The sequence below is a fragment of the Barbus barbus genome, assembly GCF_936440315.1.
Source record: "Barbus barbus genome assembly, chromosome: 7".
Taxonomy (NCBI): domain Eukaryota; kingdom Metazoa; phylum Chordata; class Actinopteri; order Cypriniformes; family Cyprinidae; genus Barbus; species Barbus barbus.
This window is the reverse complement of record NC_136735.1, coordinates 4,806,861-4,825,252: the sequence shown is the minus strand read 5'-3', so window position 1 is coordinate 4,825,252 and position 18,392 is coordinate 4,806,861. Positions and strand designations below refer to the sequence as shown.

General features: G+C 38.1%; 1 protein-coding gene and 1 long non-coding RNA gene across 2 annotated transcripts; both read right to left on the bottom strand.

Moving 5' to 3' along the window:
* Positions 1 to 230: 230 nt before the first annotated feature.
* LOC306873144 (uncharacterized protein) lies at positions 231 to 2,580 on the bottom strand. Its single transcript, XM_079422216.1, has 5 exons — positions 2,260 to 2,580; positions 1,505 to 1,891; positions 1,296 to 1,417; positions 1,107 to 1,210; positions 231 to 758 (listed from the first exon to the last, which is right to left on the bottom strand). Exons 1-5 carry the CDS (start codon positions 2,375 to 2,377, stop codon positions 623 to 625), a joined length of 867 nt encoding a protein of 288 aa, XP_079278342.1. The 5' UTR covers positions 2,378 to 2,580; the 3' UTR covers positions 231 to 622.
* Positions 2,581 to 9,348: 6,768 nt separating this feature from the next.
* On the bottom strand, positions 9,349 to 15,277 carry LOC306873147. The gene is made up of 3 exons (XR_013784458.1): positions 15,264 to 15,277; positions 13,071 to 13,161; positions 9,349 to 9,876 (listed from the first exon to the last, which is right to left on the bottom strand). It is a non-coding gene; the product is annotated as an uncharacterized lncRNA (long non-coding RNA).
* Between the last annotated feature and the right edge of the window lie 3,115 nt (positions 15,278 to 18,392).

Below are 18,392 nucleotides of genomic sequence, written 5' to 3'. Positions count from 1 at the left end.
AGCTGAAATCAATTTAAGTACTAAATTAAATATAATTGCATTATTGTGGAATATACTGCAGAAGATTGAAACATCTAAATATGGTAGAAAAACACTTTAGCATCACCTCGGATCTAACATTTGTCTTCCTCTCCGATCACTTCAGTCTGATAAACCTGCTCTCTGTTGCATCCCGCTGAACTGGTGGAAACCTCTCCATAGAGCAATGCACTTAAAAAAGCAGTTTACTATGGCAATTGACAGTTTTATTCAAAAATAAAACAAATTAACTCAAAAGCAGTTTCACAGATGCTCAATATCAGAACAATATGGTAAGTTCTGAATACTTCTGTAGTTCACTGTGATTGTCACCTCAACACTTCAGACAGGAGAACAGCCAGAATAAGATCATATTAATATAGAGCTGCTTGTGATGGATCAACACATGAACACTAGAGGTTCATTTTCCCATGACCATAATTCACATCATGAGAAACAGAATATTTGATTTGTTTAATATAGCTAAGAAAATCAGCTGGTGATTTTGTATTGCAAAAAAAATATTTAGTAGAAATTTAGCACTCACAATAAGAATAATTCCATAAGATAATATAAGCAAAAATGAAACAAGACAGGATGAACCTTATTTCTCACAAATCCCTTTTCTCTTCGTTGAACATGGGAGATCATTCCAGTTGTTCACGGAGGAAAAAAAAGATATCATTTCAACACAGTCCTCATTTCCACTTTCATCATTTGGTTCACCTTCGCTCCAAAACCTGAACATGGATCAAATTTTAAATGAGAATAACACATTTGCAACTATAGCAGCCCCAAAGTTTTCTCATTTAGGAAAAGCCAACATTATTCACAGTACCACAAAAGCAAGTTTCACAAGTAAGTTAAGTAGTGAAAAAGCAGAAAACTAAAACAGAAGATAAGTTTTTCCGATACATTTTTTTTTAATAGGATGTTCCTTTAATTGTGGCTGTTGCCACTAATTGAGTTTTTAGAAAATATGTCTTCAGCTGTTTTCTGAAGGGTTTTGATGGTCTTGTTTTTATAATGAGAAAACAAAAGACTAAAATAAATCAGCAGTGGTTTTCTGTCAGTGTCTTATCTCTTACCCCTGATTCAGTGGTGAATTATCCACCCATGTCAGATTGCCCTCGCTCTCCATGTCAGACAAACCAATCCACATTCTCTCACTGAATAATGAAGATACGAGTCTCTGTGAGTGTGAATAAAAATATTAATTAAATAGGAATACGGTAAGTGTGATTCTCATGTTCATTATCAGCCATAAACTCACTCACCTGCTTCTCTTCCGTGTTGATAATGACCAGATGAGCTCCACGATCCCTGCAGTAATTCCTGCTGTCAGACCAGCTCATCTCCTTTTTGGAATTGAACAAGCCTTCTAGAACACACTGATTTCCTAATAGAAACACGCTCTTTTTAAAACTCAATACATAAAAAGATAAAGAAAACAATGGGGGAAAAAACTACTTCTATTTATACTAACCTCCTTTAGAAACGTTCTTCTTCAGTTCATCACTCAGAGTCGTGACTTTGCTTTCTAATTCCAGATTCCTCTGACCCAGAGAGTCAAAATCTCTCTGTAACTGGTTTTTCTCAGCAGTGAGATCTCTGACTCTGGTCTCTAGCTCCAGTTCCTTCTGACTCAAAGAGCTGAAGTTGTTCTTCAGTTGATGTTTTTCAGTCATTATATCAGTGTAATTCTCCTGTATGCTGTTGATAGTTTGATTGAACTCTTCAGCTGTATTCTTGTAACTCTTTATCAGGTCTCTCTCTGCTGTGACGGTGATCTGCTGCTGTATGATGAAGACCAGCAGAAGAACACAAATGAGTCCGAGACCCACTGTGATCAACACCAAACCTCTACTTCCTCCTGACAAACACGACACAAAACACACAAATATCAGTTAATACACTATGCATTATTAGAAATGATGTTTCACTTCAGGCTTTTTAGATAATCTACCCTTGTTTTTATACAAACTTTTACGTTCTTTTATAATCACAGTTATTGAGATACTTTGATATATCAGCATAATTATATTATCGGAAGAATTCAGTTGACAAAAAATAGACCAAAATATTATTTTGTTTTAATATATTTATTTTGTGTTAATATATTTAATACAAATGTAGAAACGTTGACATATTGTTGAGAAAACAGTGACTGAACTTGCACAATTCTCATTTCCTCAAACATTACAAAAACTATTTCTGCTTCAAATTAAACTTTGTACTTACTGCACTGTAGAGCTTTTCCTTTAGGGATGTAACTCGGTATTCGAGGTCCAGTAGTGTCTTCATCACTTTCATAAATGGCCTCAAATTCCATGTTTTGCTCCTGTGTCTTGCCGTACATCTTCACCGATGAGTTGTGATTTTTAGAATGATGACAATTTTTTTATATAGCCTAATTTTGCTAAATTTACACAGGAAGTGATTTCATTTGACTCTGGCTTTAATAAGGATATGGACTTCCAGTTTGAAACTCTCCTCAGACCCAGCCACATGTACGGAATTACAAAACTATGTTAGTAGCTACACAATCCAACTGTGACCACCCAAAAGACCACGCTAAGCAGGCCTAACTGGACCTTTTTTTGATGACAATTAACTGAATGGGGATAATAATGGGCATAATAATAATTTACATTAATGGCTAGGGACAGATCATGAAGCTAGGTAATTGACACATCTTTTCTTCCATATTGTGACATACATCTGAGTTTAACACATAACCAAAAACATTTATGCTTTGATTGTTCTTTGGCTGCTGAGAATATCTTAATATATTCGTCTTTTTTTTTTTTTTTTTTTTCAGAAGAAGAAAGTGATTTTGGTATCATCTGATTGTATAGGGGTCTTGGTGAAGTGTTACATGGCTGTGTGTTTTGAGTTTCTGTTGTGATCTGATGTGTAGTTTTGCCTGTGTCTTGATGAGTTCATTGTTCCCAATTTTGTGTCATTAATTATCCCATTAGTCCCTGTGTTCTTAAGGTTTGGGTATGGGGTAATTTCTAAATCACACAAGGTCCTTAGATAATACTCATTTTTTATGACTATTTCACTTCCTTTTATGTAAAGCACTTTGAATTACCACTGTGTATGAAATGTGCTATACAAATGAAAAAAAACCTCAATTCCCCAATATTTTTTTTTAAATTAATATATATATATATATTTTTTTTACATAAATTCATGTTCCATGTTAACACATTTTTAAGATTGAATAACATTACTTACACTATCAAGGAAACAATAACAACAACAATATAATTCTATATATTTATTTTTCTAATAACAATGTAATTATTGTTCCATTTATTGTAACAAAGTAATGTATGTTTCTCATCTAGTTTTTTGCTTTAAGCATTTTTACATTTATTTAAAAAATGAAGTAACAAATATAAGGAGTATTTCATTTCTTAACTGATGTTCAGCTTTTCTTTTACACGTCAACTTACTCTCAGATCATCAGTCATCAAAGCTCGGTAAGCACCGCAGGAACAGGGGCCAAAAGTGTTTAAACAGAACGTGTGAAATTTGACCACGTCAATACGCTCTGTTTTTCTGCCTTAATGCAACAACACATTCATCAGCCAATGAAATTGCTGTATTTGAGACTATATTTGCATATGTACCACAATAGTATGTCGGTATATATGTTTACAACACATCAGATGTGATGTTTATTTATGATTTGTAACATTTGTAGGCCTAATATTTGCATTGTTTTATTTATTTTTTTTCTGAGGAGACACTGACTTCTCCCTTGAGTGGTCAGAGGAAAAACCCTCAAAAGATGAGTGAATCAGAAGCTATAGCAGAAGTGAAAGTGCAGACATGTGAAATCAAGAGTATTTATCTTTTAGTAAAATATATTTATAGTTGTGGTTTTTAAAAGAGCTGTTTTCAGCATTTTAACGGAAATAAGCAAAAGAAAGAAAAATGAGTTGAAATATTTTAGAATTTAAACTAATACAAATTACATATATTTTTAAAAGTAAGCTTAATTTTTTGAAAACAGCTCAGTTATTTCTTGTCTCATCACATTCAGTTATGAATGTAAAACACTAATTAGTTGAGAGCCTGCCTATTTGATAGTTTGGCTTGACAAGCATGACGTGAACAGACTCTGGCTTGACAGGAATGACGTGAGCAGACTCTGGCTTGACAGGAATAACGTGAGCGGACTCTGAAATGGTGGCCATGTTATGATGAGACTCTGGAAGATCAGCTGAGATGTGATGAGACTCTAGAACGGTGGCAATTTTCCGTGGTGTCTTTCGTCTTGAGTGGTGGCTATCTTCCAATGGAGCTTTCGAAAGGGAGCCATGTTGTGAAGAATCTCTTGAGTAGCGAGCATGACATGAGCAGGCCCTGGGGTTGCAGACATGATGTGATCAGGCTTTGATTTAGTAGACATGACATGAGTAAACTTTGACTTAACTGGCATGATGTGAGCAGGTCCTGGAGTAGCAGGCATGACGTTAACAGGCTTTAGCGTAGCAGGCATGACGTGAGCAGGCTTTGGCATAGCAGGTTATAAGGAAGTGTCGTGTTCCTCCTCCACGACACCCACAGTAAAAGCAGATCCACTTAACCGTAAAGCAAAGTCTATATATTGTTCAACTGACCAGTGTGGAGTATTGCGTGGCATTAAACGTGATATGCCCTTATTTAAACCAAAATGGAAAATGTCCTCCAGGAAAGTATCATTGAAGTCTACTTGATAACACAACTTACAAAAGTCTGCCACATAATCCTCAATGGGCCAGTTTTCTTGGCGAAGTTGAACGAGACGATCTGTTGGGTTCATTTTGAAGATCTTGTGTTCTGTAACAAGGAGTCCACTGAAGGCGAGCGTAGTGATGAACCCAAGTGCAGTTTATTTACAAAGGTGAAATCCAAAATCCAAACAGATGATGACTTGACTTGAAACAGGCTTGACTTGACATGAACAGGCTTGCCATGAACAGACTAGACTCACCAACAGCGGGTTACAACATTAATACAAGACAAGAGACAAAGGCAATGACATGGCTACTTATAGCAAACAGAGAGGGTCACATGACATGAACAAACCAATGGGAAACAAGATACATAACTAAGACAACCAATGAGCACATGACACATTGAACAAGGGAACCAATAGCACAAAGACAAGAGGGCAAGGGAAGCATGAAACAAACAGGAAGCATAACTAACTTCAGAATAAAATACATGAAAACAAGAACAAGAACAAGACACAGAACCCCAAAACCCCACATTACAGTTTCACTCTGTTTTTAAAGATTGTCTATGTAAAATGCAAACATGTTTAAACTTCATCTGGCAGTTTTATTGCGCTAATGCCTATATCATTCAGTGGCATATGAGCATGATTTATATTTTAGTTAGTATTGTTGAGCGGTCAAAGGCACGCATTCCAGCGGGCGGTCCTAAAGAGGATTTCGCCCCCTTTGTGGAGTAGGTGCTGGTACACAACGACTCTATGTTCACCGTCGGCCCTGTGAATGATGATTTCGCCACCACCCCGACTCCACAACTGCCAGAGACCAGCACACCACCAGTGAAAGATGCGACGGAGGTGTCGCACGAGCCCACTGCAGACCGAGGAGTTCGGCGCGCCGCGATGGAGGAACTTGAACCGAGGACAAGGTCGGAAGTTACCATCGCCCCGCAGCCTACTACCCCGCAATGGTCTGACCAGGTGTGTGAGCCGGCTACACCGCTGAGCACTGAGGGAGTTATAGGGGAGTTCGGGAATATGGAGGATTGCCCCACCCACACTCCTACCGCTATGAGTGAGTACAAACTGGCCTCTGGTGGATATTATGAGGAACTAAAGGACATTTTTTCAGAGGACTTGATTGACTTTTTTGGAGGGGTGAACCCTAAGCTCCCTGTTCTTCCAAATACTCCTGTGTCCACGCTGATCCCGTCCAGCCCTGATTCTCCTGTGTCTCCGCTGGTCCCGTCCAGCCCTGAATCTCCTGTGTTTCCTGTGTGTCCTGAATTCCCGCCCAGCCTCTCTCTCCCGCCTCCTCACTCAACCAGTCCTTCAGCCCCACTATCGCTGCTGTCCTTCAGCCCCTCTGCACCTCCCACTGTTCAACTGGATATGCCGAGTGTTTTCAGACCATCAGCTCAATCCTACACAGAGGATCCCCTGTCTCCACCTCAGACCTCTGCACCCCCTGCTCCACCTCGGTCTGTCGACACTTTGGCTCCACCTTGGCTCCTCCCTCCCTCGGCTCCACCGGAAACCATCGGCCATACAGCTTCTCCCTCGTCCATCCGGCTCCGCCTTGGTCAGTTGTCGACCTGCTTGCTTCGGCTGGCTCCTCCTTCCCTCCGACTCCGCATTCGTCCTCGGTCCCACCGGCTCAGCCTCTGACCTCTGGACTTCCGGTTCCTCCTCGGATGCACATTGCCGCGGCTCCTCCTCAGTCTCCAGGACCATCGGCTGAGCGTGGACTCATTGGCTCCATCTGGGTCTCCATCTGCGAGGGCTGCATCTCCTTCGGTCGTCCCCAGGGTGTCCACGACTGTCAAGGCATTATTCCCACATTGGTTCCTCCCACCTTCCACTCTCCCATGGACTCTTATTTTGTTTTGTGTTTGGTTTGCCCTCTCTCCTGCTCCACTCCCTCCTCCAGAGAGTTTGAACTATTTACGGCGCGAGGACGCGCCTTCCCAGGAGGGGGCAATCTGTCATATGTCTGTATGTTGAATTTCTGTTTTGACCTAAGTTTTGCCTGTCTCGTTTAGTTCATCGTTATCACCTGTTGTTTATTAATTAACCCATTAGACCCTGTGTACTTAAGTCCTGAGTTCTCCCCAGTTCTGTGCCAGTTATTGTTTGATGTTACGTGTGTTAAGACTACCCTGAGTTATTCCCTTCTATTCATGTGGATTATATTATTAACCTGTTAACGTTTACCAGAGCGACGGCGCACTGAAGCGTTTTTTCCCCACTAGTTTAATGTTTATGAATGAATTTACTGTGAAAGAATATCATTAATCTTGACAAACTATATATCATTCTGAAGGTCTAAGCCTCAAGCATCGATGACAGATCTTGGGATTTAGGAATGTATTTGCTACATTTGCGTAAGCAGTACACATCAAAACATGCAGAATAAAAAAGCAGTACGTACCAGATTCATTGTAATAACGAGTCACAAACGCATCCACTGCTGAAATCCCAGTTTAGTTAGACAGGTAAGGGTCCACAGAACAACATCCCAGCGAGCACTTTTAGTCCAGCGAAACAATAACGTTGTAATAAGGATGAATATTCCTTTGTTTACATTTCATTTCTTCGGGAGAGTTATTGTTTGTAATTTGTAAAAACAGGCCTTTTAGAGAGTATGTTGTTTATAATGACAAACATATGAACTGTCAAATGCCAACATGTAAGGATCCACCCACCGGCCCAAAAGCGAAGTCCAGCGGCCTGGTTGAAGGTCTAATGCGTGTTTGGTCTTTTACTTGTGCTTCTGCAAAGTTCACTTTATTTATCAGAATTTAGTTTCAATTTTAGTCTAACTCCCTGTTCAATCTGATTCCAATTTCAAGTGATCATTAAATTTAGGTGGTATTTATAATTAAAAGCTGATCACAAATTTTGATTATGTATTACTTTAGATATTTTATTATTCTGGAAATCCAGTTATTTGTTCATCAAGCACCTGGTATCACTTAGCGACTCACTTGACCAACAGAGAATGCACGGACACAAACTCACCAGTTCTGTACTTACTCAGAGGATACAGGGTGATTGAATACCTTTAAGTAGGCTGCACCCTGCTATCACATCTCTATAATCACAAAAACTGTAACTTGTTAAGCCAGTGACAGTTAGAAATCAGAAGATCCCTAATGACGAGCCCCTTGCTTCATTCATTGATACTTCAGTATGATCTGTCCTGGATGCAGATTTGCGGAAACACCAGACTATGCCATAATCTACTAAAGTCAAATATAATAATTTATTTTTAGTTAGTTAAATCACGCCATTTACATAATGACACAATTAGAAGCCAATTCAGGGTTAAATTCAGTTCCAATTCAGATAAATACATAACATTGATTGCTCAAAGATTGAATCTAAGAGATGCATACCTGACAGTAGAGAGACACACAACAGTATGTGAATTCTAGTGCAAAGCTCCAGAGATTCACATAGGCTGTGTGGGGTCAAATGACAATAATGCCTCTTCACTTATATACCCAGACCAGAAACAAATAAATCTTCAAATCAGTTGTAAAAACATAAAATACCTTTTTTTTTGTTTGTTAGGATCTTGTGACCCAGGTCACACCTGGCCAGAGATGGGAAAACATTCTCACCTCAGCAGAACAGAATTCTACAAAAGTTTTCAATCTTTCTCATAATATAAGTGACTACTGTGAAATTGAGACCATTTTACTAATCACACAGAGACATTTATAACAACACCAAACATGAAGGGGAAATGCAACAGATTCACAAGATACATGATATGTGGTGGTGAATGGAAAATTAAATATTTATAGGTTATTATAATTATATATTATTATAATTGTCATATTCATACACATATTGTGTATTATGAATTCCCTTATGAAGTTATCTTTATGACTTTTGGGTGTTACTTTTTACTTACTCATTTATTAATCTATTATTTACACATTTATACATTTATTAATCATGGATTCTCAACATATATTATTGATTGTGTGACTCAGTATGTGACATGAATGTGTCAGGATAATGTTGTTTAAGTCAGGCTCCTCTAGTTGCGCGTAAGTGTGTTTGTTAGGTTGAGATTAGGACAGGGGTACCTCTCTGACCCCTTTCTGTGAATTTGTTCTTTATATGTTTTCTTGGTAATCAGAGTACATTGAGATCTGAAGATGTATGTGTAACGGAGGCCAGCTAGTAGATGCTGTGCAGGTAAATCTCACTTCCCTGATCTCAAGAGACACACTAGCGACTGACGCTAGTGGCTGCAGTCTTTATGCTCCTTGTTAGTGCACCCGCCTTCCACGCCGGAGACCCCGGAGACCTCGGAGACCTGTTACAATGGTGCCAGTGACCCGGATGGCAGTGAGGTTTAGGGGGGTGAGTCTAACTGAGGCCAGCAGGTTAACCTCTTTCCCTTGATCTCAAGATACACGCTAGCGGCTGCATTCTTTAGCCTCCTTGTTAGTACGCCTGCCTTCCATGCCAGAGACCCGGGTTCGAGACCCAATCGGCGCAGATGAATGAGAGTTGTTACATATGTTTAATTTAGTTCCAGAAATCGTAACTGTCTAGCTCGTCTGGGTTGTAAAGTCAAGTCAAGTCAAGTCACCTTTATTTATATAGCGCTTTTTACAATGCAAATTGTGTCAAAGCACTGCACAATATCAAAAAAGGAAAATAATGTGTCAATAAGTTTAAATAGTGTCTTTGCAATCAGGTCGACGATATCTCTGGAAATGAAGCGTCCCCAACTAAGCAAGCCAGAGGCGACAGTGGCAAGGAACCAAAACTCCATCGGTGGCAGAATGGAGAAAAAACCTTGGGAGAAACCAGGCTCAGTCGGGGGGCCAATTCTCCTCTGGCCAACAAACCAGCAGTTCAGTTCCAAACTGCAGCAAGTCAGATTGAATGGGCTCAGCTGGTTCCAGTGGTCTTTTCCGATGGCTGTCTAAGTGGCGGGGTCCTCAATGGGGATCTGTCTCTGGCGCTCATCCAGGTGTCTGGCCTCCGCCTACGATCAGGGCCACATACGTCATCTCCCGGCGCTGATCCTCCATCTCAGGTGTTCGGTCATCTCAGATCATGTAATGGTTGAATCCATACTGAAGTTCTGTAATTCCTAGCTACATCCCGTGGCAGAAACGGAGAGACAAGCAGAGACATGATTAGCGTAGCTGCTGTTCCATCTAAGCAAAAATAAATTGTTCAACCCAAGCTAAAGAATAATAATAATGTATCTGATCAGATATAACTGCAGTACAAGATTATAAGATGCATTATGTGAATGCTTGGCTAAAGAGATGTGTCTTTAATCTAGATTTAAACAGAGAGAGTGTATCTGAACCCCAAATGTTATCAGGAAGGCTATTCCAGAGTTTGGGAGCCAAATGTGAAAAAGCTCTACCTCCCTTAGTGGACTTTGCTATCCTAGGTACTACCAAAAGTCCAGAGTTTTGCGAACTTAGAGAGCGGGTTGGATTATAGCGTGGTAGAAGACAAGTTAGGTACGCAGGTGCTAAACCATTTAGGGCCTTATAGGCAAGTAATAATAATTTGTAAATGATACGGAACTTAATAGGTAGCCAGTGCAGAGACTGTAGAATTGGAGTAATATGATCATATTTTCTTGATCTGGTAAGAACTCTAGCCGCTGCATTTTGGACTATCTGTAGCTTGTTTATTGAAGATGCAGGACAACCACCTAGCAGTGCATTACAATAGTCCAGTCTAGAGGTCATGAATGCATGAACTAGCTTTTCTGCATCAGAAACAGGTAGCATGCTTTGAAGCTTAGCAATGTTCCTGAGAAGGAAATATGATTTTCAAAGGACAAGTTGCTGTCTAAAATAACACCCAGATTTTTTACTTTAGAGGACGTAACAGTGCATCCGTCTAGTTGCAAATTATAATCCACGAGATTCTGTCTACTATTTTTTGGTCCAATAAGTAATATCTCTGTTTTATCTGAATTTAGTAGGAGGAAATTATTGGTCATCCAATCTTTTACACTTTTTACACAATCTATTAGCTTAGATAGTTGAGAAGTTTCATCTGGTCTTGTTGAGATATATAATTGAGTATCATCAGCATAGCAATGAAAACTTATCCCGTGTTTTCTAATAATATTTCCAAGGGGCAACATGTAAACTGAAAATAGCAGAGGACCTAGGACAGATCCTTGTGGTACTCCATACTTTACTGGTGATAATTGATATTGACTCCCCATTTAAATGAACAAAGTGGTAGCGATCGGACAGGTAGGATCTAAACCATCTTAAAGCCTGTCCTTGAATACCAATATAGTTTTGTAATCGATCTATGAGTATATTATGGTCTATAGTGTCAAACGCAGCACTAAGATCAAGTAATACTAGCAATGAGGTGCAGCCTTGATCTGAAGCAAGTAGTAAGTCATTCGTAATTTTAACAAGTGTAGTTTCTGTACTATGATTGGGCCTGAAACCTGATTGAAATTCTTCATAGAGATCATTTTTTTGCAAAAAGGAGCATAATTGAGTAGACACAACTTTTTCTAAAATTTTTGACATAAACGGAAGATTTGAAATCGATCTGTAATTTGCCAGTTCATTTGAATCTAGTTGTGGTTTCTTAATAAGAGGCTTAATAACCGCCACCTTGAAAGGTTTTGGGACGTGACCTAAATATAACGATGAGTTAATAATATTGAGAAGCGGTTGTTCTGCTACGGGTAACAACTCTTTCAGTAATTTAGTAGGTACAGGATCTAATAAACACGTTGTTGGTTTAGATGCACTGATAAGTTTATTTAGCTCTTCCTGTCTTATAGTTGCAAAGCACTGCAGTTTTTCTTTGGGTGCGATGAATGAAGCTGAAATACTAGACGCAGTAGAATCTACATTTGATATTGTATTTCTGATGTTATCTATTTTATCAGTAAAGAAATTCATAAAATCATTACTATTAAACTGTGGGGGAATATTTAGATCGGGTGGTGTCTGTTTATTTGTTAGTCTAGCCACTGTGCTAAATAAGAACCTTGGATTGTTTTGGTTATTATCTATGAGTTTGCGGATATGCTCTACCCTGACAGCTTTTAGAGCCTGTCTATAGCTGGATATACTGTTTTTCCACGCAATTCTAAAAACTTCTAATTTAGTTTTTCTCCATTTGCGCTCAAGAATACGAGTTTCTTTCTTGAGAGAATGGGTATAACTGTTGTACCATGGCGCAGTATGTTTTTCTCTAACATTTTTCAATTTGAGGGGGGCAACAGCTTCTAATGTATTAGAGAAGATAGTGCCCATGTTGCTAGTCATTTCGTCTAGTTCATGTGTATTTATGGGTACACAGAGCTGTTGAGATAAATCAGGCAGGTTATTTGTGAATCTGTCTTTGGTGGCTGGAACAATAGTTCTGGCCGGACGATAACGCGGAGCCATATAACTAATATCAGTAATAGGCAGCATGCACGATACAAGGAAATGATCAGTAACATCGTCACTTTGAGGTACGATATCTATATTGGTAAGATCAAGTCCATGCGATATAATTAAATCTAGCGTATGATTAAAACGATGAGTGGGCCCGGTGACGTTTTGCTTGACTCCAAGAGAGTTTATTAGGTCAGTAAACGCAAGTCCTAATGCATCATTTGTATTATCAACGTGAATGTTAAATGTAAACGTGAATGTGAATGTAAATCTCCGACAATTAGCAGTTTATCGACATTAACTAGTAGATCTGAGAGGAAATCTGCAAATTCTTTTAGGAAATCTGTATATGGCCCTGTCCGTCTATACACAGTAACCAGAGCAAGAGATAGGAGAGATTTCTTTTGCATATCTAACAGTGTAACATTAAGCAGAAGTAGTTCGAATGAGTTGTATCCTGTTTTCTGAGTAACATTGAGAATATCACTATATATTGTTGCCACACCGCCGCTACGACCAGTCTGACGGGGCTCATGTTTATAACAGTAGCTTGGTGGAGTAGACTCATTTAGACCAAAATATTCATTTGGTTTAAGCCAGGTTTCAGTCAGGCAGAGTACATCAAAATGATTATCTGTGATCATTTCATTTACAATAACTGCTTTGGGTGCGAGTGATCTAATATTTAGGAGCCCAAGTTTTAAAAATAGTTTTTGTTCATTTATTTTGCGTTTTTCTGGTTTAATCACGATCAGATTTTTTCTAGATCCTGCATTAAATGTATATTTTGACCTCGCTATTCGGGGAACAGACACAGTCTGTATAGATTGGACAACGCAAGTACTTCTATCTTTTAAGTGGGTAGAACAAAAGTCATCATAGCAGTTATTTGAGAATTGGCTTACTAGTCAGATGGAGCGTAGCGTCCTGGAGATGTTGTCCGACAGGATTTCCGCTCCGACTCTGCTGGGGTGCAGGCCATCAGCACGGAAAAGCCTAGGACGCTCCCAGAAAAGATTCCAATTATTAACAAAGAGCAGTTTCTGTTCTTTACACCATGAAGGTGTTAAAACTCACAATGCTTTTGTATGCTTTGCAGACTTAGGGTTTTAGAGATGTGCAGGATTAATAAGCTCCTTATAATACCCTATGGATGGTTAAACATGAATAAGAACAATTGTAGGGGGCTTAACCATCTCTTATCTGATCTCATTGGAAAGTATAAGAATGTATGGACTTCCTGACTTGGGGCTTCTTCTATACTTTCACACTTCTCTTCACTTCTACTTCTCTTTCTTGCATTCCATCCTTCGGATGAGACGTTAAACCACTAGCGTAGCCAGAAATGTTGAAGTGGGTGGGTCTACATAAAATTGGGTGGGCCAGGTGTGTAGCATATGAAAACTGCATGTCAAATTGCCAACAATTAATACAGCACTAAAGTTCATTACACAGTACTTCTAAAGCATGCATTGACATTAGTAATTAATTTGTTATGCTAATGTTCATTTAACATTATTTTATGTGCACAGTACATTCTGCGTCGATGACGTCAAATGGTTGCACTCTGTGAGCTACTGGCATTTATTTCTATAGTCTTTGGCGTTTTACCGCAACACAACTCAGAATGCACAACTCAGAAAATAAAATACTAATACGAAACCGCATTGTGTGGCTTTTGGTTGTCATTTTCAGTCAAAGGGCAACAAGAGAAACAATGTTAGACTGCTTTCCTAGCGATAATAGGAGGAGAAAAGCATGGGAAGATGCCTGTGGACGAATTCTTTTTTCTCTCCACTTCAGCCCTGATGCCTTTGACTCTTTTAGTAGACCACAGCTACTGAAAGAGCTTACAAACGACTGAGACAAGAAACGCTAGATGCCATCTATTAAGATGTAAACATGCCGACGCTAATCATGACTCGCGGTAGATTTCCCTCAATATCCAGGGCATTTAGACTCCTTGTGGGGAAAAATCGATGGTACAGCATTTGGTTTAAACCTATACTTATATCCATTGCCACCTGTAAGCTCTTTCAGTAGCTGTGGTAATCATATCAGTATTTTATTTTCCAAGTTTTCTATTCCAAGTTGCATTGTGGTAAAAATAGCAACAGGTAGTGCCAGTAGCTCACAGAGTAACCATTTTACGTCCTCAGAATAATGGCGCCCCCCCCATAGTTCAAAATATGTATAAAACGATGTGATTTTTTTAAATAATACAAATCTTTGATGGGTTTTCTACTACTTATTTCAGTGAGAGACATCATTTACGTTATATTAAGCCATACAAGTCTTAATACCCAGGGATCCCTTTAATAAATAAAGTTACAGTGAAATAAGACATTTATTAGTAACGTTTAATGAATTACATCCATTTGGAAAATTGCAAACTTCTCATTGGGTGGGCCACAGATGAATGGTGCTTTAAACCGAGGTCCTAACTCTCTGTGGTCATTAAAAATCCCAGGATGTCCTTCGAAAAAGAGTAGGGGTGTTACCCCTGCATCCTGGCCAAATTTGCCCATTGGCCTCTGACCATCATGGCCTCCTAATCATCCCCATACACTGATTGGCTTCATCACTCTGTCTCCTCTCCACCAGTAAGCTGGTGTGTGGAGGACGTTCTGGCGCAATATGGCTGCCGTCACATCATCCAGGTGAATGCTGCACACTGGTGGTGGATGAGGAGATTCCTCCGTTGTATGTAAAGCGCATTGAGTGCCTTGAAAAGCATTATATAAATGTAACAAATTATTATTATTATTATTTTGCATTAACTATTAGGCGCCTATTTATCATATTGATTGTTTGTATTTCAAAAGTAGACTAATATTGCTCAGACCGATTGATACTATAGATTGATTATGATTTAGACTTATTACTCAAATTTGGTAACTTAGGTTGATAACTCAGAGTGATTACTCAGATTGGTAAATCTATTGATTGATAAAATTTATTTTTACTTAGAACTTAATCTCATGGGCGGAGTGTACTTTATCAACTTGTGGAACATGGGCATCTGATGACGCCTTTAACACATTCATAAATCAATTCAATACAGTCATCGTTTTTACCAGGATAGTTATTCGACTCACCTTCAGCCCAGAACCTGAAAAAAAAAAATATATTTTTAGTGTTTAGAACATCTAATGTTTGCTCAAAGTTTTCATTCATTTATTAATTAAATGAGGACTGTCACAAGCAATTCAGTAATCAACAACACTCGCAGTAGCACAAACGTTTCAAAAGTAAACTAAAAAGGAAGCAGAAGTAGAAGTGAAAATTCAAGAAAAGTATAAGAGAGGAGGAGAATATTCTATTAATAGAATGTTTTTGTGAGAAGTGTCTTTCGTGGTTCTGCTGGTTGTGTTTGTGTAAGAGCTGTGTATTCAGAAAATCTTCTTGTTGATGGTCTAATTTTTAACATAAGACTACAAAGTCTAAAACAAATAAATCCACAGTGGTTTTCTGTGAGTGTTTGAGCTCTTATACCCTTGATTCAGTGGTGAATTATCCACTCATTTGATGTCGCCCTCGTTCTCTGTGTCAGACAAACCAATCCACACTCTGTCCTTGACTAATGAAGATATGTGTCTGTAAGTAAAAACAGGAATAAGTGTTTTATTATAAGACACATAATGATCAAATCAGCTCCATGATCTTTGCCGTACTGTCTGCTGTCAGACCAGCTCTTCAACTCACTGGACATGAACAAGCCATCTGGACCCCACAGATATCCTGACAGAAACACAGACTTTTAAAAAATCCATATATAAAAAATATGAAAAAAAAAAACTAGGAAAATTATTTGTACTAATCTCACTTAGTACTGGCCTGAAAGTGTTGCAGTATGATGGCAGCAATCAGAAGAAGACACATTATCCCAAGACACACTGTGATCGGCAGACAGGAAGACAACAGAAAAATATTAATTAACACAATTTATATTATCAGAAATTAAGTTTCAAGAATAATGTACTTTTATAACGGCGAACATCTGGAATTACTATACAGTAAAATATGCAAAAAAGATCATATGGTGAAAAAGTAAAAAAATATATACATTTCATATAAAAGCAAAAATATTGACTTCGTCATCTTAGGAAAAAAACAAAACAAAAGATATTATATCTGACTGTTAACATTTCCTGAAACCATCCTGATATCATCTCTGCTTCTTCTTACTGTGATTGCAAGCTTTTCTTTCATCGTTGCGGAGTGTTTGAAGTCCAGTTGTATTCTTAACACTTTTGCATGTAGCATTATCATAAAAGTCCTCTAATTGCATTTATTTTTTGTTCTTGCATCTTCCAGTACATCTTCACAGATGAGCTGTGGTCCTTAGAATGATGACTACTTTTGTTTTAATGGTGCTAAACCTATAAGGGAAGTGATATCATTGGATATTGGCATTAAATAAGTATATAGACTTCCAGTCTGAAACTCCTCTGTCCAAAACGATGACTGTGTCTTGTACATTTAACCACATGTAGTGAAACAGTCAACGGTAAATCACTTAATCTGAATTCTAACACTATGTCTTCTGATTCAAAAAGATGAAAAGTGTTCATTTTAAGTATCTTCAACTCTTTGCAAGTGTTCCTCAGCTGCTCTGATATTGCTATTGTGTTTAACATCTACATCACTTGATAAAAATACTCAGCCTCCTCTGTATTTTAAATACGACTTTAAGTGTATTACACCACTAGTAAATAAATAAATAAATAAACATGTTGTATACTGTGCCTTTAATAAGTTAATAAGTGTTAATTTGATTTTACTAATAGGCTATAATTGTATTTTGTTCATTGATGAAATATGGTTATTATAAAAAACAAAGGTAATATTAGAGATAATATATATACATATTTTATCTCTAATATTACCTTTGTTTTGTAAGCCTATGCATAGATCTCAACTTCATTAATTGTACCATTTTTTATTTGTAGCCACATGACCTACGTACTATTAAACACATATCTGCTCACGAGACTTATTTAAGCTGCATATTAAAATATTATTCATGCAAGACAAATGTATCACAACAAACAATGAACTTGAATTATTCTATATATAACCACACCTTGACTTGAAATTTCCCACCATTCTAATAGAAACCCTTCAGACTCAGAATTCAACATCTAGGAATTAAAGTCTTCTTTTTGTGGATTCCTGCACATGGGGGGATTGCGGGAAATTAAATAGCAGTTGAGTTGGCAAAAAAGGCTTTAAAGTACTCAAGAATAAGTGTTAATGTCCCTCTGGGAATGATGAAATCAAGGGGTTGATTACAAAGATAATTAAGACAAGATGGCAAGAGTTATGGACAGAAGAAGAAAAGGTAAAACATTTAAATGAAATAAATAAAGAGGTAGGAAGTATGAGACAGGTTTGTAGCAAAAAAAGGGAAGACACAATAATACCGCCTCCGTATTGGGCACACTGCAGTGATATCACATTTTAAATCACAATCACATTTTAAAACTGCTAAACACAATACAGGATTGTGCAGCAAATGTAGAATTCCAGAGACAATTGAACACGTACTTCTTAAATGTGCTGATTATAATGAAGAAAGATCTCAGCTCTTAGAAGAAGCGAAGAATGTAGGAATAAAAATGTTAACATTGAAGAGCTTGCTAATGGCAATTTAACAGTGACTAAAGCGTTATTAGAGTGTCTAAAGAAAACTAGTTTGATTAGAAGAATTTAATTAGTTAATTTATTTAGTCTTTCCTTTCCTTCTACATCAACGCTTCACTCTCCACCCCAGTAGATGGCGGAAATGCACCAAAGCTGGTTTGCCAACCGCCATTAAATCCGAAGAAGAAGAAATTTCATACGAAAAAAAAAAAAAAAAAAACATTTGGTCCCGGAGTATTGGGTGTTGATGAGTAACGTTTGGCTACGGCCTCTTTAGAATAACATTATGTAATTTTATTACAAAAACTGATTAGCTGTGTCCAGTGCACTGTAAAGCCCAGTCAACAATTTGATCTCTTAGTGATGTCACCATGAGCTCCCATGATACTCGTGATGAGGTCACAATGTGAGGTAACAGTGAGCTAAAAGTGTAACCTCACAGCGCCCTCACTGTGTGCTCATTAGTGATGCTTAAAGCTTCATGAAGCTTCATTTCACCATCACTACCGAACACCACAAGTGCACCCCTTACCATAAACGCGAGCTTCAGCTTTATAAAGACAGTTAATAATGTCCTCAGT